General features: G+C 51.6%; 1 protein-coding gene across 4 annotated transcripts; it reads right to left on the reverse strand.

The window, feature by feature from the left end:
* Positions 1-949: 949 nt before the first annotated feature.
* Positions 950-20,595, reverse strand: LOC138811161 (leucine-rich repeat and fibronectin type III domain-containing protein 1). Of its 4 annotated transcripts, none has more exons than XM_069998815.1 (5): positions 20,510-20,595; positions 17,841-17,873; positions 13,357-13,411; positions 11,039-12,481; positions 950-2,731 (listed from the first exon to the last, which is right to left on the reverse strand). In XM_069998815.1, the coding sequence occupies exons 4-5, from the start codon at positions 12,442-12,444 to the stop codon at positions 1,819-1,821; spliced, it is 2,319 nt and encodes a 772-aa protein (XP_069854916.1). In that variant the 5' UTR covers positions 12,445-12,481; positions 13,357-13,411; positions 17,841-17,873; positions 20,510-20,595; the 3' UTR covers positions 950-1,818. The 4 variants fall into 4 exon arrangements, with proteins under 4 accessions (XP_069854916.1, XP_069854919.1, XP_069854917.1 ...); XM_069998818.1 differs by having other exon boundaries at positions 17,798-17,873; XM_069998816.1 differs by lacking the exon at positions 20,510-20,595 and adding an exon at positions 19,336-19,438.
* Between the last annotated feature and the right edge of the window lie 5,252 nt (positions 20,596-25,847).

Raw genomic sequence — 25,847 nt, forward strand, 5'->3', positions numbered from 1 at the left:
GGCCCTTCAACTGTTTCTGCTTCCACTTCCTGTGTTGTACATATGGGAGGCCTCAGAGCTAAAAGATCACTCAGACTGCCCAACAGAGAGGGCTCAGGTTGAAAACAAACCAGAAGTCAGGCCACCTGCCTTTTTATTTATCATTATTTATTGTTTGAGACCTGGAACTCCCTAGGCTCAAGCGATCCTCCTGCCTCAGCCTCCAGAGTAGCTGGGACTCCAGGTGGGGACCACAATACCCAACTCCACCTGTCCTTTTACAGGCAATGTGGGTGAGGGTTGGTTGATTTTCGCAGAACTGGGGATGGAACCCAAGGCCTCTCTCCTCCTAGGCAGGTGCTCTACCACTGCGCCGCTCCTCCAGCCTCTTCCTGCCTTTTTAAAAATCTGATTTCCACCTGGTTATATCACCATGTGCAAGGTATTTTACCTTTCCTGGACTGCAATCTGCTCATCTGTAAAATGAGACAGCAATCCCTGTGTCCTAGGGTCACTGCTAGGATTAAGGGCTGAGCACTTACTTTAACTACAATCATGTTGTATGTGGGGGTGAGTGGGTACTGGGACTTGAACTCTGAGTCTCCCACTCTGGCTTGCCTTTTTGGCTAAAGGATGGTGCTCTATCATTTGAGCCATCCCTCTACTTCTGGCTTTGTGGTGGCTACTTGATGAGCCTCCTTTTTTTTTTCTTTTGGCCTGGGTTGGCTTCAAATGATGATCCTCCTATCTCAGCCTCCTGAGTAGCTAGGATTACAGGCATGAGCCACCAGTGAGCACCCAACTACAATAATTTTATTTTGATTACACCTCATCTTAGGAAGGTAAGTGCCTGTCTGGCAGTTCAGGACCCCCATCCCCTGTTGTCATCTTTCCTTCAGTCTAATTTAGGTCTTTGCCTTCTAAGCCACCCTCCCCTCAACACACACACACACACGTCAGCAGAGCGGCCTCAGACACAGAAAAAAATTTAATTCTGCTGCGGCGGAGGGTCCCGGCTCTGGTAGAGTGGGGGGATTTGGTTTTGGATTTTGTTCATGTGAGGGATTTATTGGGGGCAAGGTTGGGGAGAGGAGGTACGAAGAAGGCATAGGGGGGAAAGTCTGGTCCTTCCAGTGGGACCTGCCCGGAACATCTGGTAGTGAGAAGAAATTAGGGGAGAAGACAAATTAAGGGAAGGCAGAGGGAGAAGAGACCACCACAGAACAGAGAAAAAGGAACAAGTAGAGCAGGACAGAGACATCAGACAGACAGACAAGAGGACGGGACAAAGACAGACAAAGGGACCAGGGGAGGGAAGTAGGGGGTGGGGATGAGGTGTGTGTCAAGGGGTGAGAGGGGGGGGCTTTGGAGGCCGCCGCGGGACAGAATAGGATCTAGTCCAGCCAGATACAAGAAATGGACCCCTGACCCCTTGCCCCGGGGTCCCGGGCTGGGGGAGGGGGCTCGTGTCTCAGTGCTGCAGTGTCGGGGGGGCCCTGCCCCTCCCCGCGCTTCGCTGTGTAAGGCACCGGCTCCAGCGAGGTCCGCGAGCGCGCGAGGGGAGGGGCAGGAGGGGGCGTGGCGGCCGGTGACCACGCCCCCGAGCCAATGAGGCGCGTTCTGGGCGTGGTCTTGGAGATGCCCCGCCCCTCCCTCCCTCCCAGGAGGAGAAGGGCGGAGTCTCCCGGCTCAGCTCCAGGCCCAAGTTCCTGGCAATGTGCTTTTCCCGCCCCAGCGTCCCAGAGGGGCTGTGGCCGTTTATCCAGGGGGGTGGGGTGGAGGGGACGCCCCCCCCTCACCCCAGGCATCCCGGCGCCCGGACCCCTTTTCCCCACTCGTTCACACGGTACTCTCCAGCATCCATTCGGTGCTGGTAAAAGCCAGGCGCGCCCTGGCGGAGGCCAGCCCCAGGTCTCCGTCCTCCCCGGCCGCGCCCCCGCCGGCCCCGTCCAGGTGTGGCGTGGAGCGGTGGCGCTTTGTCCGCCGGGCGCGGCGCGGGTAACTGTGGCTCTGAAATAACGCCCCGTAGTCCCCATCGAAGGAATAACGCTGTTGCGGCCTTGATCGGGCTGGAGCCCCTCCAGGAACCAAAGCTAGAATCGGGGGCGCAGAAGCTGGTGGCCCCAGGGCCCCTGAACGGCTCCTCCGAGGACCTGCCAAAGCCCGAGACTCCTCCCCGGAAGTTTCCTCGGATGGCAGCAGGCACAGGGAGGTGGCCGAGCCGCCCAGAGAGCGTCCTAGTATCGTCTCCTTCTCCATGGAAGCTGCCTCAGCCGCGGTGGTGGTGGCCTTGGCCTCGATGGCCACCGCAGCAGCCGGGCTGGCCACCTCCCTCAGTGCCTCGTAGCGGTCTTGTGCGGCCGGGGCCGGGGCCTGCTGGGTGCCTGCACCACCGTTAGTCTGCGAACACACGTGGCTGACCCTCGGGGGTGAGCGGGAGGCGCCCTTAGTGCGGCGACTGTCTCCATCGCCGTATACTTTGTAGCGAATCATGAGCAGAACGATGAAAACCAGGACCGAGGCGACGATGACGCCCCCAATGGCGATGATCATGGTACCACCCAGGAAATGGGCCCTCAGGGGGCGACACGGTGCAGGATCCCCCGCCGTCGTGAACTGCACACAACCCACGACTCTCGTGGCGGGTAGAGCCGTGGCGCCGTCGTCGTAGACCGCCAGCACGCACAAATCGTAAGCCCGGCCCGCTGCCAGATCGTTCACCAGGAAGGTCTGGCTGGTGGATGGGATCATCCTGCAGAAAGGGAGTTGAGGGTCATGGTAGTTAGCCCCACTCTGAACCCCGCACCCTTTCACCTGAAACCCCCCTCCCACCCAGAAAATAAAAAGAGGAAACTGAACCTGAAGGGGTGGGTGTTTCCCCTCTTTCCCTCCAATATAGTTCTACCCTTTCTCGGGACCACAGTTACAGGCCACGCCCCTCGTCTGCATGCCCCACCCTCATACACACCTGGTCAACCACTTATTGGGGACAATACCTGCCATTCATGCTTCCTCATCTACATATCCCCGCCCCCACGTGGGAGGAGTACTGTAGTTTTTCTATCCTGCCCTCAATGGACACGCCCCCCCCCGCCCCCCTCCAGTATCTCCCACAACTGTTAGTTGAGCTCCTTAATCTTCATTTGTTTACCATTTAAGGAGACTGGTGCTACAGGCCACACCCTTCATCTTCCTGGCCTTGCCCCCAGACTGCCTATTGAAACACTGCTATTCATGTCTCATTTACATATCCTCACCCTTGAATGGGAGGAGTTCTGTAGTTTTCACACTCTGGAACTCTAGGTGGTTCAAATTTAACCCCCCCCCCCAACTTATCTGCATGCCTCACCCACAGCCATATGTACACCAAGGCTAAGCATTTACAGAGTTTGTCTTATTCATCCTAATAAAGGATTATCTTCTAGTTCCTCTTTCATACTTATCCCTGCCTTGCACGTGGGAGGAACCATGCTTCCAGTCATTCTCCTTCATCCACCTTTGGATAAAACCATCATTTCTAGGCACAATTTCTACCCAGTTACTTATTCCCACCTCTATTAAGGGGCCCTGGTGGCTCACACCTGTAATCCTAGCTACTCAGGAGGCTGAGATCTGAGGATCCCATTCAATGTCAGCCTGAGCAGACAGAAAAGTTTCTGTGAAACTCTTAACTCCAATTAACCACTCAAACACTGGAAGTGGAGTTATGGCTCAGGTGGTAGAAAGCTAGCCTTGAACAAAAGAGCTCAGGGACATTGCCTAGGCCCTGATTTCAAGCCCCACAACTTAAAAAAAAAAAAATCAGAAAGAGAACAGTGGCTCAAGTGGTAGAGAACTATCCTTGAGCACAAAAGCCCAAACCAAGAGACTGGGCAAGGCTCTGAGTTCAAGCCCCAGTACTAGCATGAGCATGCGTGCTCGGGAAGCCACACTCCACAATGGCTAACCAGGAATATAATTCTTCTACTCTGCTTAGGCTCATCATGCCCCACCCTTACCCAGATATTAGAAGCAACCACTCCTTTGTGTACTGAAAGCCCAGTAATGTCAGACAAGACCTAATCAGACTTCCAAAGTTCCATCCATAATTGAATTAAGTGTAGCCAAGCTAGTGTGTTCCTTTCTTGCTATAAGCCCTTCCCTTCAAAGGCAAAAGAAAGTGGTTATATCAATTAAGTTTGAGAGCAAGGCCATCTGAGTGTGCATCTCTCCTTTGCCTCTGGCTTAGCTCTGTGTCCTTAGGCAAGTTTCTTAACATTTCCTTTTGTTGTTGGTGATGGTCATCAGGGGCTTGAACTCTGGGCTTGAACACTATCCCTCAGCAGTTCAGCTCAAGGCGAGCACTTGAGCCACAGCACCACTTCCAATTTTCTGGTGGTTTATTGGAGATAAGAGTCTCAAAGTCTTCACTGCATGGGCTGGCTTTGAACCATAATCTTCAGATCTCAGCCTTCTGAGTAGCTAGGATTACAGAGCCATGGGTGCACAGCTTAACATTTCTTTTTTTTTTTTTTCTTTTTGTCAGTTGTGGGGCCTGAACTCTGGGCCTGAGGGCTGTCCTCAGCATTTCAGCTCAATGCTAGTGCTCTACTAGTTGAGCCACAGCGCTACTTCTGGTTTTTTCCTGCTTATGTGGTACTGAGGAATCAAACCCAGGGCCTCATGCATGCAAGGCAAGCACTCTAACACTGAGCTGCCTTCCTAGCTCCACGGCTTAACATTTCTTTTTTTTTTTTTTTTGGTCGGTCGTGAGGCTTGAACTCTGGACCTGGGCGTTGTCCCTCAGCTCTTCAGCTCAAGGCAAGCGCTCTACCACTTGAGCTACAGCGCCACTTCCGGTTTTCTGGTGGTTTATTGGAGATAGGAGTCTCACGGTCTCTCCTGCCCGGGCTGGCTTTGAACCGCGATCCTCAGATCTCAGCCTCCTGAGTAGCTAGGATTACAGGCGTGAGCCACCAGCTCCCAGCTCTTTATTATTATTATTATTTTTTTTTTTTGGGTCCGGTCGTGGGTCTGAACTCTGGGCCTGGGCGCTGTCCCTGAGCCCTTCAGCTCAAGGCTAGCACTCTACCACTTGAGCCACAGCGCCACTTCCGGTTTTTTTCTTTTTGCTTATGTGGTGCTGAGGAATCGAACCCAGGGCCTCATGCATGCAAGGCAAGCGCTCTACCACTGAGCCACCTTCCCAGCCCAGTGCCACTTCCAGCTTTTTTCTTTTTGCTTATGTGGTGCTGAGGAATCGAACCCAGGGCCTCATGCATGCAAGGCAAGCGCTCTACCACTGAGCCACCTTCCCAGCCCTATTATTTTTTTTTTAATGTTCTTTTTATTGTTGGTGGTTGTGGTGGAGGTCGTGGGGCCTGAACTCTGGACCTGGGTGCTGTCCTCCAGCTCTTCAGCTCAAGGCTAACACCCTACCACTTGAGCCACAGCACCACCTCCGGCTTTTTCTGCTTATGTGGTACTAAGGAATCAAACCCAGGGCCTCATGCATGCAAGGCAAGCACTCTGCCACTGAGCCAACCTCCCAGCCCTGGCTTAACATTTCTATACATCAGTTTCCCTCACCCTACATGTGGTGAGGTGGTGATAATCAAATGTCCCATATTACAAAACATGAGCCAGGTGCCGGTGGCTCATGCCTATAATCCTAGCTTACTCAGGAGGCTGAGATCTGAGATCTGAGGATCGCAGTTCAAAGCCAGCCTGGGCAGGAAAGTCCCAGGAAAGTCCAAGAGACTCTTTTTTTTGGGGGGGGGGGATCCGGTCGTGGGGCCTGAACTTTGGGCCTGGGTTCTGTCCCTCAGCTATGCAGCTCAAGGCTAGCTAGCACTCTACCACTTGAGCCACAGCGCCACTTCTGGCTTTTTTCTTTGTGCTTATGTGGTGCTGAGGAATTGCACTCATGTCCTCATGCATGCAAGGCAAGCGCTCTACCACTGAGCCACCTTCCCAGCTTCCCCCCCTCTACGCCCCCCCCAGACTCTTATCTCCAATAAACCACTAGAAATCCAGAAGTGGTGCTGTGACTCAAGTGGCAGAGTGTTCACCTTGAGCTGAAGAGCTCGGGGACGCACCCAACCCCAGAGTTCAAGCCCCATAACTGACAACAAAAAAAAAAAGGAAGAAAGAAAGAAAGAAAGAAAGAAAGAAAGAAAGAAAGAAAGAAAGAAAGAAAGAAAGAAAGAAAGAAAGAAAGAAAGAAAGAAAGGGAAAGGAAAGAAAGAAAAAGTAAAATAAGAGCTGGGTGCCAGTGGCTCACTCCTGTAATCCTAGCTACTCAGGAAGCTGAGATCTGAAGATTGCAGTTTGAAGCCAGCTCAGGCAGGAAAGTCCAAGAAATTCTTATTTCCAATTAACCACTAGAAAACCAGAAATGGCACTATGGCTGAAGTGGTAGAGCACTCGCCTTGAAATGAAGAGCTCAGGGACAGTGCCCATGCTGAGTTCAAGCCCCACAACCAACAAAAAATATTAAAATAAATAAATAAGAGTGGGGCACCAGTGGTTCACACCTGTAATCTACTCAGGAGGCTGAGATCTGAGAATTGAGGTTCAAAGCCAGCCCAGGCAGGAAATTTAATAAGCCTCTTATCTCCAGAAAGTGGTTTTGTGGCTCAAGTGGTACAGCTCTAGCCTTGAGAAAAAGAAGCTCAAGGACAGTGCCCAGGCCCTAAATTCAAGCCCCAGGAGTGGCAAGAAGGAAGAGGAGCAAGAGGAGGAAGAGGAGGGGCAGGAGAGAAAAAATGAGGAAAGAATTACTGAATAGTCAAAATCTGATACTTAATATAGCCATTAGTTGACATCCCATTCAGTGATAGTCAGAAATCTTGCCTAGGGTTTGGGGCCAATACCTCCCTGACCAATTGCAAGGCTTCTTTTGTTTTGGGCTGGTCCTGGGGCTTGAGCTCAGGGCACACGTATTGCCCTGGAGCTCTTTTGCTCAAGGCTAGCACTCTACCACTTTGAACCACAGTTTTACGTTCTGGTAAGTACAAGGCTCTGAGTTAGGCCCCCAGCTCTGGAGGAAAAATAAAAGAGTCTCTTGGACTTTCCTGTCCAGGCTGGCTTTGAACTGGGATCCTCAGATCTCAGCCTCCTGAGTAGCTAGGATGACAAGGTGTGAGCCACCAGCGCCCAGCTGTAAGACTTGTTCTAGATGTCAATGGCCCCCTTCTGCTGGGTACATCCATCTTCCCTATTGGCTTCATCTTGTCTCAAGAAACTCAGGCCTGCCAAATCCACAGCACCGAACCTTACAAGCTCTCCTAGTGACCAATCAGGAGCAAGGCCAGCCCTTTCCTCTGTCAGGGAAGAGGCTCCAGCTCAGGAAAAGGCCATACCTCAGCTCTACAGGCCTGCTCACCTCTCAGAGCACCACATTCCCCTCCTCTAGGACACCTTTTGGTTTTGAAGCCCCACCTTAGTCATCCTGCAGCCAGGAGGGTCCCTCACACCCAAGAGTCACCCTCCAACCCAGACATCAAGTATGAACCCACCAAAGGTGCCCTCATGCTCCCCCTACCTGCCTTTTCCCAGACTACCATCACCCCCCAACCTGGTTCTCCCAGGCTTCAACTCTTCTCTTTCTCCTTACAGCTTTGCATTCCCTTGCTTCCCCTCCCCTCCCCTCTAAATAACCAGTTGCTAGGGGCTCCTCCTTTATCAAGGACAGAGACTGGCTCCTTAAGAAAGCTTGAACCCTTCGGTCTCTCATTGGCTGTTAGACCAGAACAAGCCACCCAGCAGGTTTCTGATTGGATATCACCTCCACCCCGTGGCAGCAGTGAGGAAGTTAACCCATGCAGAGCCATTATACAGGCATCAGTAAAAGAGGATGAAAGACAGAAACCTAGCCCCTGAAGAGGAAGCATCTTAGGGTTTCTTGCTTGGCTGGAGACAGGGGACTAGAGACATCTGAACACACATCTAGAGTGGGGAGGGAGGGGGTGTCTGGGAACCATCCCCTAATCTGCAATGTGGTGATTATGGGCCAGATAGAAGGACTGAGGAGAGAGAGTGAAAGAAACGGGGTTATTTACCAATGTGTATTATCCATTTTCCCAGCAAACAGAAAGTATGTGTCCAGCATATAAAGGACAGCTCTGTCCCCCACCCATTAAGCCTCAATTTCCCTATCTGCAAAGTGAGAGTGGGCTAGGGGTGTAGTGAGGTACTTGATTAGTATGGGTGAGGACCTGGGTTCGATCCTTCGTGCTGCAAATAATAAAGAAGACAAGAACGTGGGACGGGCAATGATCACTGAATCACAGAGAAACTGGGAAGGGAGAATGACGTAGCAGCACCGTTGGAAACATCATACAAAATGTTCTGTGTGGTTCCTTTGCCTATTGTTTGTAAATCTGGGCCAGTATCTTAACTATCTCTGTCAGCCCAGGGCCAAGCTCGCCTCAGATGAAGCACAGAGTAGGTCTTTGCTCACTGTTAGGTAGCTAGAATCCAAAGGAGGAGCTAGAGTGCTGAGTGTGGTGGCACACACCTGTAATCCCAGCACTTGGGGAGGCTAAGGCAGGGAAACCAAAAATTCTAGGCCAGCCTGGGCCACAGGGCACCAAGTCCCTATCTAGGGGCTAGGGGTGGGGAGAGGACCATGAGGAAAAGAGAGACATTGATTCACTTCAACAATGGGAGAGTGCCCACACTGCACTAGACCTGTGGCAAGAGGACATGGAGAATGGTGGCAGGTATATAAGAGAAGGTCTGAGCACACCCCAAAGCTAGAGGTGGCATCAAAAGTGGGATCATTTTCCAGCCCCTCTACTGCCTGACTGAGGGCAATTCCAGAGCAAGGCATTCAGCAGGTGCTCTACAGTTGCACAAGGGAGGTGTAGACAAGAAGTGGCATCCTCACAGCCAACAGCCAGTTAACAAATCCCCACTGGGTGCCCAAGAGTCAATTATCAAGTCCCTACTGTGTGCCAGATCTGTAGCGAAGAGCCAGACCATAGAGTAAAGACTTAGCGGGCCAAGGTAGTACCAAAGGTATGTTCTGGTCTCTTCCCAGTGGTTTGGAAATATCCTGAAGACAGGGACTGGGGTCACTTTGCCCTTCTGGATCCTAGTACCCAACTTAGGGCTTAGCACAGAGGAGGGATCAGACACCTAATGGGGGCAGGTGGGGACAGGGTGGAGACAGACCAACATAGACAGGGGAGAACAAGAAAATTTGACCACTTGAAGACACCCAGGCAGGAAAGTCCCAGATACTCTTATCTCCAATAAACTAGTCAGAAAAAGCCAGAAATGGCACTGTGGCTCAAGTGGTAGAGCACTAGCCTTGAGCACAAAGAGGCTTAGGGACAGAGCCCAGGTTCTGAGTTCAAGCCCCTGGACTGGGGAGAAAAAAGAAAAGAAAAGAAAGAAAACTCAAGAGGGGATGGGACTCCTAGGCATTTCGAAAACTGCCTTCACCACCCAGACCTGTTCATCAAACATGGCTTCCAACCAAGGCAAAGGGGTGGAAATAACATCCATTTTTCTCACCCTCTTTGCTTTCTCTATCTATAATGGACCCCTATGTGTTAACATAATAGAAGTGGTTAATAGTTTCTTAATGGAAATGTAACTAAAAGCCAGTGTTAGGGACTCGCACCTGTCATCATAGCTACTCAGCAGACTGAGATCTAAGAATCGTGGTTCAGAGCCAGCCGGGGGAAGAAAGTCCATGAACCAACAGAAAGCTGGCCTTGAGCAAAAGAGCTTAGGGACAGCACCCAGGCCCTGAGTTCAAGCCCCATGACCAACCAGAAAAGAAAGAAAGAAAGAAAGAAAGAAAGAAAGAAAGAAAGAAAGAAAGAAAGAAAGAAAGAAAGAAAGAAAGAAAGGAAAGAAAGAAAGAAAGAAAAGAAAGAAAGAAAAGAAAGAAAAGAAAGAAAGAAAGGAAGGAAGGAAAAAAGGAAGGAAGGAAGGAAGGAAAAAAGGAAGGAAGAAAAAAAGGAAGGAAGGAAGGGAAACTAAATAGACACATATATGTTCCCTCTCCAAAAAGTTTAACTTTTATTTTGTACCAGTACTGGGACTTGAACTCAGGGTTTGGGTGTAATCTCTGAGCTTTTTCACTCAAGGCTGGTGCTCTAACACTGTGTCACAGCTCCACTTTTTTTTTTTTTTTTTTTGTCAGTCATGGGGCCTGCACTCTGGGCCTGGGCGCTGTCCCTCAGCTCTTCAGCTCAAGGCTAATTCTCTACCACTTGAGCCACAGTGCCACTTCCGGCTTTTTTCTTATGTGGTGCTGAGGAATCGAACCCAGGGCCTCATGCATGTGAGACAAGCACTCTACCACCAAGCCACCTTCCCAGCCCACAGCTCCACTTCTGACTTTTTTTTTCTTTTGGTGCTTAATTGGAGATGAGAATCTCCTAGGCTCTCCTGCCTGGGCTGGCTTTGAACTGTGATCCTCAGATCTCAGCCTCCTGAGGAGTTAGGATGATATAAGTATGAGCCCCCAGCACCCAGCTTCTAAGGTTGATGATTACGATCAATGTGGACATGAACCCTAGGATATGCACAATTAGGCTGGCTTCCTTCACTGTTATAACTGCAGCTTCCAGCCTTCAACTGTCCTCATGTAGATGCTCAACAAATATTTGCCAAATGCAAGAAAAACAGAGCAAGACAGAAATAGAGGAGAGAGGAGACAGAGCAAATGAAGGAGTCTGAGACTAGTCTGAGGCCATGCAGAAACCCCACCTGAGCAAGAAAGCCAAGGGTAGCCAGGTATCGGTGGCTCACACTTGTCATCCTAGCTCCTCAGAAGATCTGAGATCTGAGGATCAGGGTTCAAAGCCAACCAGGACAGATAAGTCTGTGAGACTCTGATCGCCAATAAACCACCAGAATCCTGGAAGTCACGCTGTAGCTCAAGTGGTAGAGCATTTGCCTTGAGCTGAAGAGCTGAGGGACAGCGCCCAGGCCCTGAGTTCAAGCCCCAAGATTGATACTAACAAAAAAGATAAAGGAAAAAAAAAAGCCAAAGGAATGGGCACACAGAAGGGAAGGCCGGACCGACCCCTGGGCTTGGAGCTACACCACACCTTACCTGTACACAAGAGAGTCATCGGCCGAGCTGTTATACTGGACCTGGTACATGCGGATACCGGGCACTGGCCTCTGGGCTGGCCAGCGGATGAGCACAGAGCTTGAGGTGAGCTCGGCGGCCACCAGCCGGCGCTCGGAAGCTGACTCGTTGGCCCCGGGTCTGCCTGGGGTGGCGATGTCAGAGGAGCCGGGCTCCGTGAGAGGCGGTGGGGCAGCAGGTGGAGGCGCCATCAAGGGCAAAGGTACCACGCAGACCTCCACGGGCGCCGTGGCTTCCCCGGCCGCGTTGGAGGCGATGCAGGTGAAGATGCCACTGTCTCTTAACGTGGTGATGGTCACGTCCAGGGTCCCATCCCCTCGCACCCGAGTCCGGCTGGAATTCCCCAGCAATCTCCCATCGGGCGCCACCCAATGTACCACGGGCTCAGGGTCACCCACCGCCCGGCAACGTAAACTGACCGCCTGGCCCTCAACCACCAGGGCGCGGCCCCCAGCTTGGCGGGTGATTAACGGCGGTTCGCAGAGGAATTCCTCCTCTGGGATGGACCAGAAGTAGCGATCGGTCAGGTGCTCGGGGGTGGCACAAGTTTCTAGATCATCCTCACGGGTCAGCCGTCTCAACCAGAGCAGTTCGCAATTGCAGTGCAGAGGGTTCCCCCCGAAGCTGACGGTCAGCGGCGTGGGGGGCTTGGGCCCGCTGCCCTGGGACCTCAGGAACAAGCCATCGGGAGGGAGTTTGTGGAGGCGATTGGAGGTCATGTCCAGGCGCACCAGCTTGTGCAGCTGCACGAAGGTCCCCTCGGCGATGTGATCGATGAGGTTGTGGTCCAGCGTGAGCGTGTTCAAGTTCACCATCTGGCCCACGGCCTCCCAGGGCAGGGCCTCCAGGTTGTTGTAAGACAGATCGAGGTCTTCCACGGTGGACAGGAAGGCGTCAAACGCGGCCGACTCGACCTTGCGGATCTGGTTATTGCCCAGGATCAGGTGGCGAAGATTACCCAAGCCCCGCAGCTGGTCGCCCCGCACCTCGGCCAGACGGTTGCTGTCCAGGTGCAGGGCACGCAGGGCGCGGAGATCGGCGAAGGCGCCGGCCGCCACTTGGCCGATGGTGTTGCGGGACAGGGTGAGATGCACCAGGCTGGTCATGTTGGCGAAATCCCGGCGCCGGACGGCCGCGATGAAGTTGTCGGTAAGTCGTAACTCCACCACGCGCCGGTCGATGGCCGGTGGCACGAAGAGCAAGCCGGTCTTGGCACACAGCATGGTCAGTGTAGGTGCCACATTCTGGCAAATGCAGCGTCCTGGACAAGGCTGGCTACGAGATGCCCCGGCCCAGAGTAACAACAGAAAAGACAGGGCAGTCGGAGGCGGCGAGAAGAGCACCGTGGACAAGGGGCCCGGAGCCATGGTGCCCAGAGAGAGCAGGAGGGACAGGAGGTTAGACCTGTAGAGGAAGCAGAAGATGACCTGGGCACGGGGCTCCATCACCACCCTACCAGCTCCCAGTGACCTGCCTCAGTGTCAGAATCGAATCCCACCCCTCCAAGTGACCTGATCACACCAGACAGTGACAGCCCTCAGATTGCCTATGGATAAATTATTATAATCTTTCTACTTTAGTTGGTAAATTACCAACCCTTGGAAGTGGAGCTGTGGCTCAAGGTGGTAGAGCACTAGCCTTGAGCAAAAATAAAACTCAGAGACAGTCCCCTACGTCCTGAGTTCAAGCCCCATGTCCAACAAAAAATAAATATAGGTAGATGTTGGTGGCTCACACCTGTCATCCTAGCTACTCAGAAGGTTGAGATCTGAGGATGACAGTTCAAAGCCAGCCTGGGCAGAAAAGTCCATGAGATTCTTCTCTCCAATGGACCATCAGAAAACCAGAAGTGGAGCTATAGCTCAAAATGGTAGAGTGCTAGCCTTGAGCAAAAGAGCTCAGGGACAATGACCAGGCTCTGAGTTCAGGCCCCAGGACTGGCAAAAAAAAAAAAAAAAATGGTAGAGCACTAGCCTTGGGCAAAGGAACTCAGGGACAATGCCCAGGACCAACCAATAAAAACATTACCACTCTTGAATGTCCAACTTCTTTCTCGCACCTGGGCCAATCTAGATCCTTCAGTTCTTTTCTTTTCTTTTTCTTTTTCTTTTTCTTATTGGTGGTACTGGGAGTTGAACCCAAGGCAAGCCACCTACCATTTGAAACAGGCCCGACACCCAACCCTACCAAAGATTTTGAAGTCACTGTTGACTTTAACTTAAGGCCATCGATGTCAAAAACCATACTGTCTGGGTTCAAATCCCGGCAGTGACACTTACTAGCTGTGTGACCTCGGGAAAGTGTCTGAACCTCTCTGAATCTCGGTTTCGTCATCTGGAAAGTAGAGATAAAGACAAGGGCTCATTTCTGTGAAGACTGGGTTAATCAATACATACGGCTGACTTTAGAATAGCATCTAGCATCTAAGATGGGCTTACTACATGCCAGAAGTCATCATCATCATCATCATCATCCTCATGATCACCACCATCGTCGTTATTATCACTATCAAGTGGCTAAGGTGTACTAAGAACAAATACTACTACAATGACAAGCAAATGCTTTAATATTTGTGTGTGTGTGTGTGTGTGTGTGTGTGTGTGTGTGTGTGTGTGTGTGTGTGTGTGTGTACATGTGGTACAGGGGCTTGAACACAGGGCCTGGACACTATCCTCAACATTTTGCCCAACACTGATGCTCTACGGCTTGAGCCACATTTCCATTTCCAGCTTTTTGCTGGCTAGGTGAAGATAAAGAATTCTGGATTTGGCTGATTTCAAATAGCAATCCTCAGCTCTGAGCCTCCTGAGTAGCTGGGGTTACAGGTGGGAGCCACAGATGTGAGCCACTGGCACCTGACAGGAGCAACTGCTTTGAAATCAGCCAGATTCAGGTTCAAATCCTCTCTTCCTCCCTTTGTGACTCCCCCAACACTGGGCCAGAATGACTTTTTAAAAACTTGCCTAGGCACTGGTGGCTCACACCTGTCATCCTAGCTAGTCAAGAGGCTGAGATCTGAGGATCACAGTTCAAAGCCAGCCCAAGCAGGAAAGTCTGTGAGACTCTTATCTCCAATAAACCACCAGAAAACTGGAAGTGGCATTGTGGCTCAAGTTGGTAGAGTGCTTGCCTTGAGCTGAAGAGCTGCCAAACCCAGTGTTCAAGCCCTAAGACTGACCAAAAAAAAAAAAAAAAAAAAAATTGTCTGAGACTGGGACTTGAACTCAGTATCTGACATTCTCATCTACTGGCTGGTGCTCTACCACCTGGCCACACCTCCAACCCCAGAACAACATCATTTAGAAATTGAGATGAGAGTCATACCATCTTTACTGGGATCTTTTTCCCCCCCTTTTTATTGGTCATGGTGCCTGAACTCTGGGCCTGGGCACTGTCCCTCAGCTCTTCAGCTCAAGGCTAGTGCTCTACCACTTGAGCCACAGCGCCACTTCTGGCTTTTTCTGCTTATGGGGTGCTGAGGAATCAAACCCAGGGCCTCATGCATGCAAGGCAAGCACTCTACCACTGAGCCGCCTTCCCACTGAACAAGCCTGGGCCTGGCATACTCTGCCAACATTCAAATCCCTCTCCCATCCTGGGCAGGGCCAAAGAGAGTATGAGGAAGGCAGAGACTGAGATTAAACACAACCATTTCCTAGCTCAGACTCAGTCCTTCTGAATGAGTCTTTGTCCACACACACACACACACACACACACACACACACACACACACACACACACACACACACACACACACACACACACACACACACACACACACACACACACACACACACACACACACACACACACACACACACAATGGTTCTGCTCCAGGCAAAGCCTGTGGGCTCGTATTCCTCCCTTCCCCCCTACACTAGCCCATGACAAATCCCCCCCCTCACAACACAGGGTAGGGGTGGAAGAAGGAAAAAATGAGAAAGGGTGTCCCTGAAATAGTTTTCATCCCCACTTCCCTGTACTCCAGTGCCACTAACACACTTCTTAAGACTCTATGGGGCTTACATTTTTGTGTTCATAAGAGAAACCAAGAAAATCAGAAAGAGATGAAGCCAGGGGGAAAGGGTTGGAATGGCAGACAGAGAGGGACAGATTCAGAGAAAGAAAAAGAATCCCAAATGAAGGAGAGCTGGGAGTGAAGCTCAGTAGAAGAGTGCTCTGCCTAGTATTTATAAGGTTCCGGGTTCCATTCTCAGCACCACATACCCACACAAAAAGGTAAAGGCTGAGCACGGTAGTGCACACCTGTAATCCCTGCACTCAGGAGGCAGAGCCAAGAGGATCATAAGTTTGAAGCCACTTGGGCTCCAAAGGCAAGATGCTAGCTCAGAACAGCAACAAGCACTGGAGATGTAGCTTGGATGGTAGAGTGCTAGCCAACCAGTAAAAGTGTCAAGTACCAAGTTCAAGTCTCAGTCTCCAACTTAAAAAAAAAATAAAGAAAACAACAACAACAAAGGCAACACCTCCTCCCAGCAAAAAAAAAAAAAAAAAAGCCAGATGTGTGGCTCAAGCCTATAATCCTAGCTGCTCAGGAGGCTGAGATATGAGGATTGTGGTTCAAAGCCAGCCTGAGCAGGAAAGTCCATGAGACTCTTATCTCCAATAAACCACCAGAAAACCAGAAGTGGTGCTGTGGCTCAAGTGATAGAGCACTAGCCTTGAGCTGAAGAGCTGAGGGACAGCGCCCAGGCCCAGAGGTCAAGACCCACGACCAAAAAAAAAAAAAAAAAAAAATAGAGCAAGACACAGTAAGAAAGAGCAAAACTGGGAATGAAGGAGACATACCAGAGAGGGAAACAGACTAAGCCATGTACTAGTAGTTCATGCCTGTAATCCCAGGTACCCAGGGGGTTGACATCTAAGGATTAAGGATAGAAACCAGCTCAGGAAGAAAAGCCTCTTATCTCTAATTAGCCGCAAAAAAGCTGGAAGTGAAGCTGTGGTTCAAGTGGTGCCAGCCTTAAGCAAAAAAGCTAAGGCAAAGCATGAGGCCTTGAGTTCAAGTTCTACTACTGGCCCTAAAAGAGAGAGATAAAAGAGAGACAGACAAACAGTAGAGAAATTGAAAGAGGAAAAAACAGGCACTGGCTACTCAGAAGGCTGAGATCTGAGAATTGTGGTTCAAAGCCAGTATGGACAGGAAAGATCCTGAGGCTCTGATCGCCAACTAACCACACAAAAAAAAGCGCCAAAAGTAGAGCTGTGACTCAAGTGGTAGAGCTCCAGCCATGAGCACAAAACAAAACAAAACTCAGGAACAGAGCTAGGCCCAGAATTCAAGCCCCAGGACCAGCACAAAAACCAGAACAACCCCTCTCCCCCCCTCCCCCCAAAAAAAGCCCACTGGAATGTGGCTTATTGGTAGAGTGCTTATCTAGCATGCATGAAGTCCCAGGTTTGATTCCTCAGCACCACATACACAGAAAAAGCTGGAAGTGGCACTGTGGCTCAAGTGGTAGAGTGCTAGCCTTGAGCTGAAGAGCTGAGGGACAGTGCCCAGGCCCAGAGTTCAAGCCCCAGGGCTGGCAAAGAAAAAGAAAAATTAATTTAAAAATAAAATAAAATGCTTGTCTGCACTGACCAGACACTCTGACCTAAGAAAGTGAGTCTTGCATGATTCAGTGCCCCAGTTCCACTTGACTGTGGGGGGTCCCTAGGGCTCAGAACCCCCAATTTACTAGAACAAAGCTTCACCTCTCACAGTCAGAGTGGGACTTAAGCAGCAATTGGAAATACCTAATACCTAGTATGTACCAAGAGACACTGCAGTACCAGCGGACAGAATTCAGACTCATTCTCTTGAGATCACATCCAAGTCCCCACTCAGTCAAAAGGACTTCCGCAAGAAGCACCCACATGTCCAGCTATAAACTGGCTTATGGGGGGGGGGACCCAAAACCCAACTCCCTTATTAGTTCAAAGAATTCTGTAATTCTTTGTAATATATGTAACCATTATTTGTAACTGTGGTCTTGACAGAGGAAATGCTACATGCCAGCTGCTACAATTACTACTATAAAAAGGTGTTCATTTGTTCCCTCTCCCCTCCTCCCTCTTCCTCTCTATATTAGACACCTATCAGATCAGACTCATTTGAACTCAGGGCCTTGCACACGCTCAGTGCTCTACCATTTGAGCCACACCTACAACCTTTTTTGTTTGTTTGTTTGTTTGTTTCGGCTTTAGCTTGTTTTTTTGGGGGGGGGCCTGAACTCTGGGCCTGGGGGCTGTCATTCAGCTCTTCAGCTAAAGGCTAGCGCTCTACCACTTGAGCCACAACGCCACTTCCGGCTTTTTTCTTTTTGCTTATGTGGTGCTGAGGAATCGAACCCAGGGCCTCAGGCATGCAAGGCAAGTGCTCTACCACTGAGCCACCTTCCCAGCCCTTTAGTTTGTTTTTCACATAGGGTCTTACACTGTTTTGCTCAGGCCAACCTCAAACCAAGATCGTCCTGTCTTTGCCTCCTGAGTAGCTGGGACTACATGCATGTACCACTCTGCCCAGGTGGAACTTATCTGTACTGAGAAGAGAGGTTATATCTTACCCTGAGATTCTACCTGTCCCCCAAAGCCTCCTGGTCACTAAAAACCCTAACCCAACCATGATGCTTCTAGACTAGTCCCCCCCCCTCAGTCTAGGGAGGACTGGGGCTCTATGGCAGGGAGGTTCTAGGCCCCAGCTGGCTCCAAGCTCACCCCCACATTTCTCTCTCTCTCAAGCCTGAGGGCTCCAACTCACCTCTCTTCAGGGAGTCAGGGCCTGGGCCAGTACCTGCAAAGGAATAAAAAAACCACCCGGTTAGCACCTTCTGGTCCCTTTGTGGGCCCTTTGGCCTGCCTCAGGGAACAGCGGAGCTAAGGAAGTCCCTAGAGCTATATCCCTCAGCTCCATTGCTTTGTTTCTGCAGCCTCCGAATTTCAGAAGTAGATTCTGAAATGTAAGATTGAGCTTCAGGGCTGGGTCACCCAAAGCCAAGGGTTCAGGACCCCTGTTTGTCTTCTGCCCTCCCCTCTTCCCCCAGTTCCTCCTCCATCATGATCCTAGAATCTGGCATCTACCCCTACATCTCTCATCCTTGGGATTCTAAGTTCCCAGACTCCTTTTCAGTCCTCCAAAGGCTGGGCCAGATGCCTCCCACACCCAACCTTTATAACCCAGGCCCCCATCTCCCCCATCAAACCTTGAACTGTAGAAGAAGCTAGGAGGGGACCCAGGGCTCCTACCTTACCATCCCAATACTGGGGGACCTATCTCAACCCTCCAACCCAAGTTCTCCACTGGGACTCCCATGAACACACCAGCAAGATCTGGAGTTCCCCCCCCCCCCCCGCCACACACACACAAAACTGCCAGGGACACCTAGCCAAGTACAAGGACCACAGCCTGGATCCTAGATCATTCCCACTCAACTAGATGTGTGGTCAGCCTGCACACACATGTCCAAACAGACACACAATCCGCTCCTCTGAGACCAGCACTGACCCACCACACGGTTACCCACCCATACACAGAGACAAACAGACATCGCAAATACACACCTGAGTGAGCAAATGTACACAGGTGCACACTTTTGTGTGAGTGTGTGCCTATCCTGGGACTTGAACTCAGGGCCTGAGCTTCTTTTTGCCCAAGGCAAGTGCTCTACCACTAGAGCCACAGCTCTACTTCCGGTTTTCTGGTGGTTCATTAGAGATAAGAGTCTCATAGATTTTCCTGCCCAGGCTGGCTTCAAACTGTGATCCTCAGATCTCAGCCTTCTGAGTGGCTAGGATGACAGGTGTGAGCCACGGATGCCTGGTTTAGGTGCACACTTTGAAACACTGAAGCACACTCACCCGACTTCACACATCTGAATGGTGTTTGTACAGTCAGACACCTGCCCACCCCCAACATGTACACCCTAGCTGTGCACACCTCACACGCTTACACAAAACCCTGAATGTTACAGACATTTTTGAGACTGAGGCCCTAAGGACAAGCTACACACACACACACACACACACACACACACACACACACACACACACTCACACACATCCACCTCTACAGACATGTCAAGATGTTTGCTCAGCAACAGACACACTCACATAGTCCCAGGAGGGTTTTCCACACTTATAAAGCCACACACACACACTCACACACACAGAGCATTCTGAATAATAGTCAACACACATTCCTCCACACCCTGGGGTACCCCCCTCACCCCAATACCTCACCCAGCACATTCCAATACCTTCCTCCCCCAAATCAGATGACCATCCTGGGTCAGAGGTCAGAGTTCAGCAGGTGGGAGTTGGGGGGGGGGTGGTGATCAAATCCAAAGCCAGGTTCTAAGAAAATCTTCCTGTCTGGAGCCCCAAAGCACCCCACCCCACCCCACCAGCCCGGCCATCACCCCCACCCTCAGCCGGGTCATCAGAATGCCGGAACTCTTGACGGGAGCTGCTGCTGCAGATTTCTGACCGGTGTGTGTGTGTGTGTGTGTGTGTGTGTGTGTGTGTGTGTGTGTAGGGGTGTGGGGGGGAGGTTTAGGGTGAGGTGGGTGGGGATCTGGCCAGGTCTTCGCCCCCACCCTCCCCCCAAACCCTAAGGCCCATCTGTCCATCCCTCGGCCTCTCATCCTCCCATCTGTCCACCTCCGAGCTGCCCATCCCCCTCCCCCAGCCACCGGGAAGGGGAAGAAAGATATGGCCGTCTCCCCCAAGGATGGCTGGGGACCCCCCTTCCTCCTCCTCCGGTTGACATGGACCGAGGAAGCGGCGAACTCCCCTCCCCCCCCAACCCGTCTAGAGGCCTGGACCCACAAGACATTGAGTCTCAGCTCCCCCCCCCCCCCCCCCCGCACCCCACCCCTCTCCATCGCGGGCAGGTGGACTCGCAGACAGACACACAATCCGCGAGCGCGCGCGCGCACACACACACACACACACACACACACACACACAAATGGACACCCGAGCGAACACACCCGGCTACCCAGATCCACGGCTTGTACACCCCAACCCGGACACAAACACCCCACGCAGGCGGCTGAGCGGTGTGCACACACCTGGCACACAACCCACGCGTGTGCACACACACCTGCACACGGCCCCCTTCCCGGACCCCGGGGGGGGGGGTCCCTCGTGCAAGAAGGGGTGTGTGGTGGAGAGGGGGGGGACACACAGGTGCACACACCCGGATGGATGGCCCCCCAGGATCTGGGCGCGCGCGCGCACACACACACAGACACACACACACATACACACACACACCGGGCCTCGGAGCGCACGCAAGGCCGCCGCAGCGCCGGCCACACTCACTCACTCACACCCGCCTGCCTCCATTTCCCCCCCGCTGACCCAAGGTAGGGGGAGGGAAGGTTTGCTGCAGGGGTGGGGTGGGGTGGGGTGACACCCCAAGCTTACCCAGCCCGGGCAATGGGGGGGCCCCGGGCCCGGCCCCGCCGCCGCCGCCGCCGCCGCTGAGCTCCGCGCCATGGTGGGGGGAGGGCCGGGGGAGGGGGCGCGGTGCCGCGGGGCCGCCTCCCTCCCGCCTCCCGCCCTCCCTCCGCCCTCCCTTCCTCCTTCCCTCCCTCCCGCGCCGCCGCCACCGCCGAGCTCCGCCCTCCGCGCCGCCGCCGATCCCCGCCGCAACGGGGAGGGGGAGGGGGCGCCGACCCGCCCCCCGACCCCCCCAGACTCGCTCCCTGCACCCCCCTCCCCGGGGCCGCGGCGGAGACCCCCTTCTCCACTGCGGAGCCGCCAAAGCCCGCCCCCGACCCCTCCCCTGCCCCACCCCCGGCCTCCCCTGAGACCCCCCCCATCCTTTAGACCACGCCCCGACTGCTAGGGGACCCCACCGGCCCCCCACCACCACACACGACACATCGAGATCTCAGATCACGTCCCCCCCATCCCCATCCCCCGCCAACAGCACCTCCGACCAGGCCTTACCTCTGTGCTAAAGACCCAGATCATATTAAAGAGACACCCAGGACCACAAAAAGAAAGAAAGAATGTGTCCTCGGCTCTTCTGTGACCTCCACACCCCGCCAGGGCCCCGAACGCACTCTCCCCACCCCGGGTACTCAAGGGCACCCAGAAATCAATGCCTCTAGCATACAGGTGGACCCTAGACCACACCCCAACACTCAGGAAGGTGGCAGGTCCATGGGGTACCAACCCCAAGATCATGCCTGAGCCCCTCTGAGGACCCCAACTTTAATCCATAGCGAGCTACTCAGCACCACAATCAAGGTCCCATGACTTCGTGAAGACCCTTCCCCTCCTCCCGCCATTTCCTTTGTCCTTCCAGGACCCTTAGCCCCTTCCTGGTCTCCAGGCCAGTCTAGAGCACCCCACAATGTGTGTGGGGGGGTGCTTTTTTATTGTTATTATAAAGGTGATGTATGTAGTGTTTACATGCTTAAACTTTCCACTTCCTGCCCCTATTGTATCCATGTTCCAACCCTCTTAGGAGCCTTAGGCCATCCTCTTCTTACCTCTGCTTTTGATTTACCCTACATTCTTTCCCATATCCCCCTCCCCCATTCTCTGACACCCTTCCACACCCTTTTCTCACTCTGACTCCAAAGAGCCCAGGATACCTTCCTCCCAGCCCTTCCCTCCAACACAGGACCTTGTCCATGTTCCCACCATCCCACAGGCCTCTCTGCCTTACCCTTTTGCTGTTTTATGTTTTATGTTGTTGTTGTTGTTGTTGTTGTTGTTGGACCGTTTGTATTTTGGTGTTTTTTTTCTTTTTTCTGTTGGTCCTGGAGCTTGAACTCAGGACCTAGGCGCTGTCCTTGAGCATTTTTTGGCTCAAAGCTAATGTTCTACTACTTCAGCCACAACTCCACTTCTGCCTTTTGGGGATTCATTGGAGATAAGAGCCTCATGGATTTTCCTGTCTGGGCTGGCTTCAAATCATGATCCTCAGATCTAGGCCTTTTGAGTAGCTTACAGGATTACAGATGTTAACCATTGGCACTTGGCTATGCTTTCCCTCCCTTCCTTCCTTTCATCTTCTTTTCTCTTTTTTCCAGTCCTAGGGCTTGAACTCAGGGCCTGGGTACTGTCCCTGAGCTTCTTTTGCTCAAGGTTAGTACTCTACAACTTGAGCCACAGTGCCACTTTTTCTGTGTATGTGGTACTGAGGAATTGAACCCAGGGCTTTATGCATGCTAGGCAAACACTCTACCACTCAGCCATATTCCCCGCCCCTCTTATTTCTTTTCTTTGGTCGGTTGTGAGGCCTGAACTCTAGGATTGGACACTGTCCCTCAGCTCGTTAGCTCAAAGCTAGTGCTCTACCACTTGAGCCACAGCGCCATTTCCAGCTTTTTCTGCTTATATGGTGCTGAGGAATTGAACCCAGGGCCTCATGCATGCAAGGCAAGCACTCTACCACTGAGCCACCTTCCCAGCCCGCCCCTGTTATTCCTTTTTCTTCCCCCCCCCTTCTCTCTCTCTCTCTTTTGGTCAGTCATAGGTCTTGAACTCTGGCTTGGGCATTGTCCCTCAGCTCTTCAGCTCAAGGAGAGCGCTCTACCACTTGAGCCACAGCACCACTTATGGTTTTCTAGTGGTTAATTAGAGATAAGAGTTTCATGGACATTCCTGCCTGGGGTTGGCTTTGAACCTCAATCCTCAGATCTCAGCCTCCTGAGTAGCTAGGATTACAGGTATGAGCCACCAGTGCCCGATCTGTTATTTCATTTTTGACAAAGGGTTCAGCTAACATTTCCTAGGACTGGCCTCAGAATTTGTGATCCTTCCACTCTCTGCCTTGAGTAGCTGAGATTATGGACATGCATGACCATGACCAAAACTCTCCATCTCTTTTTTCAGATGTTCATAGAGATGATCCCCAAATCTAGCAAGGTCTTCCATCAAAATCTACCTTGTTGGAGCTGGGAAGGTAGCTCAGTGGTAGAGTGCTTGCCTTGCACGCATGGGGCCCTGGGTTTGATTTCTCAGCATCACATAAGCAGGAAAAGCCAGAAGTGGCGCTGTGGCTCAGGTGGTAGAACACTAGCCTTGATCTGAAGAGCTGAGGGACAGCGCCCAGCCCTAGAGTTCAGGCCCCAAAACCGACAAAAATAAAAAAAACCTGCCTTGTTGTAGCCCCCCATACCTTTGAAGTCTCAAATGCTTCTCATTTGGGATTTCACCATAAATTCTTCCCTGCCATGCCATCACAAGAAGTGTGCCCTATCCCCAGAACCAGCTACCTTCCCTTTAGTGAACTGTGACCCAGTCACTCAGGAAACACCACCCCACACACACTTCATGGTCTCTACTGCTCACTGCTGGAGCCTGGAGTTCAGCCTGGGAGGATATAAGTAGGAGAAGTAATTGCAACAGAAAAGTGAGTACAGATGTAGCCACAGTATGTGCCAGCAATGGTGTTTAAGGATTGGATGATTCAATCTTCAGAATAGCCAAGTAAGAGCTGGGCCCTGGTACCTTATGCCTGGAACCCTAGCAACTCAGGAAGCTGAGATCTGAGGATCATAGTTTGAAGCCAGCCAGGGCAGGAAAGTCTGTGAGACTCTCAGCTCCAAATAACCATCAAAAAGTCAAAAGTGGAGCTGTAGCTCAAGAGACAGAATGCCAGCCTTGAGCAAAAATGCCAAGTGATAGTGAGAGGCCCTGAGTTCAAACCCCAGATTAGAAAATTAGGGAACAGGTAACTTCAGAACCTTAGACCAAAGCCTAGAAATATTGGGGAAAAAAATAATTTCCGGCTTGTATCAGCCTTCTAAGGAGGCATACTTTATGTGCTGACTCCTCATTGGATAACTAATTTACTCTGGACTCTCTGATTGGTTCATCCACAATCAGCCACACCCACTCTTCATCAGTCTAGCGCTGTATCATCTTCTTTGATTAGTCCTTGATTCCCAAAGGAAACCTTTATTCCTGATTGGACAAAGCTCCATACATGCCCCTTTCTGATTGGATCATTGACAATCACCAGCCTAGGTGCAAATAGAAATTTATCTTTGAAGAAGTGGGAACCCCAAGGAGGAGGGGGGGAAGAGAAGAAAAACAACAACAAAAATAAAGAGTTCCTTAAATATCTTGTCAAACAGATAGTATGACCATTGATGACAGGATAGCCTCAAGTTCAAGTCCAAACTGCTCACACCATTGGATCCAAACGACTACACTGGGATTCTATGCCTCAGTTTCTTCTATTTTAAATCAAAGGATCCAGGTATGGTGATGCATGACCATAATCCCAGCACTTCTGAGGCTTGAGGCAGAAGGACCTTAAGTTTAAGGCCAGCCAGGGCTATATAGAACAATCTAGTCTCAAAAAAAAAAATAGTGGATAATAATAGTATCTTCTTCATGGAGTTTTGTAAGGATTAAATGAGTTAATGCCTGTGAAGTGCTCTGTGTAAGTACCGGGGCACAGAAGGTGCTCTCAATAGCAGAATTAGCTATTATCATACATTTGAGTATGTCTAAGTGCATGACCTTTAGATAGGTCTCTTTGCCTGTTTGACCTCAGCAGCCAAGAGTTCCCAGGTCTGTTTATTGAATACTCCTTGTGTCCCCTAGGTCCCTTCCTTTGCCACCTTCAGTCATCAGATAGAGAGATTGTAATCAATGGGATGGATGGAAAAATGGGGGTTAGAGGCCAGTTGCCAAGAGGAGAGGCCTCGACCAATCCCCCCTCCCAAAAACTGAAATTGGGTGGAGGGAGGGACAATTTCTCTATGGACCAGTTTGGGGGGGGGGATGATTGAAGTCCTTATACAAGAGACTTGGGACTGGGGACAGGGGATAAGGGACTGGATGGAGCAGGGGGAAGTGGTGAGAGGGAGGAGATGGATGGAATAAGATTGGGACTGGCTTTTAGGCTCTCCCTGAGGAATGGGAGGGGGGGGGAGCTGCCCAGACCCAAGGTCACTGTGTCATTGTTACCATGGCAACGGCCACCTCTCTACAGGGAACCTGGAAAGGGGTGGAGTTGGGGGGGGGGGCTTTCCTGGTCCCTGAATCTGGAGATGGAGGAAAAAACAGTGAGAGACCTGGAGGAAAAACCTGAGGAATTGTTTCATCATCTTGGTGAAGACTTGTTCATCTTAGAGTTCACAGAACCTGGTACACCAAAGGTGCTCAATAAATATCCTTCAGAGACAGAGCCAAGGGCTGACACAGTGTCCATGCCCCCAAACCCCAGATGCCACTGAAAGGAAAGAAGAATCAGGAACAGGTTGGGAGAAGGGGGGGTCACCATTTGCTGTTTCTTCAAGGCACAGGTGTCCATTGATACTGCCACATCTTCCTCCCTAACCCAGGGACCCTAGCACCTATCCATCAAACCCCCAAACCACTGGCCAGCCACCAGCAACTCCTGAGCCCCTGAAGCAATTATGATCAATTCATTCACTTCTTCACTTTTAAATTCTTTCCACTGAAGGGCTCAGTGTTCAGTGTGAGTGAGCACTGAAGTCCACTAGCACTGAAGCCTATAAGGTAGGGAGAGAATGCACTACCTTTTTTACCCTCAGGGGGTGTCTGTTCCCTTAAACAGCAACCCCCCCATAGATTCAGAAGACTCAGACCCCTCACTCCCACCCCCAACCCATTCCCCCAAGAAATCCCATAGTCCCGGCCTCTTCTAGTAAACAGGTGTCTGAAAAATGTCTGTTTCCCCCTCCCCTCAAGTCTTTCTGCCCCCTGTCGGCCAACGACTGGAACTGCAGGGCTACCACCCACAAACATGAAGTCAGGATTGAGGATC

Source organism: Dipodomys merriami, unplaced genomic scaffold (genome assembly GCF_024711535.1).
Source record: "Dipodomys merriami isolate MVZ:Mamm:240054 unplaced genomic scaffold, mDipMer1.0.p SCAF_52, whole genome shotgun sequence".
Classification (NCBI taxonomy): domain Eukaryota; kingdom Metazoa; phylum Chordata; class Mammalia; order Rodentia; family Heteromyidae; genus Dipodomys; species Dipodomys merriami.

Bases quoted from the DNA above. Each gene is read 5' to 3' on its own strand.
- LOC138811161 (XM_069998815.1), bottom strand. From the start codon at position 12,444: ATGGCTCCGGGCCCCTTGTCCACGGTGCTCTTCTCGCCGCCTCCGACT. The intron at 2,732-11,038 runs GTAAGGTGTGGT...CCCTTTCTGCAG, and splicing joins GATGACTCTCTTGTGTACAG to GATGATCCCATCCACCAGCC.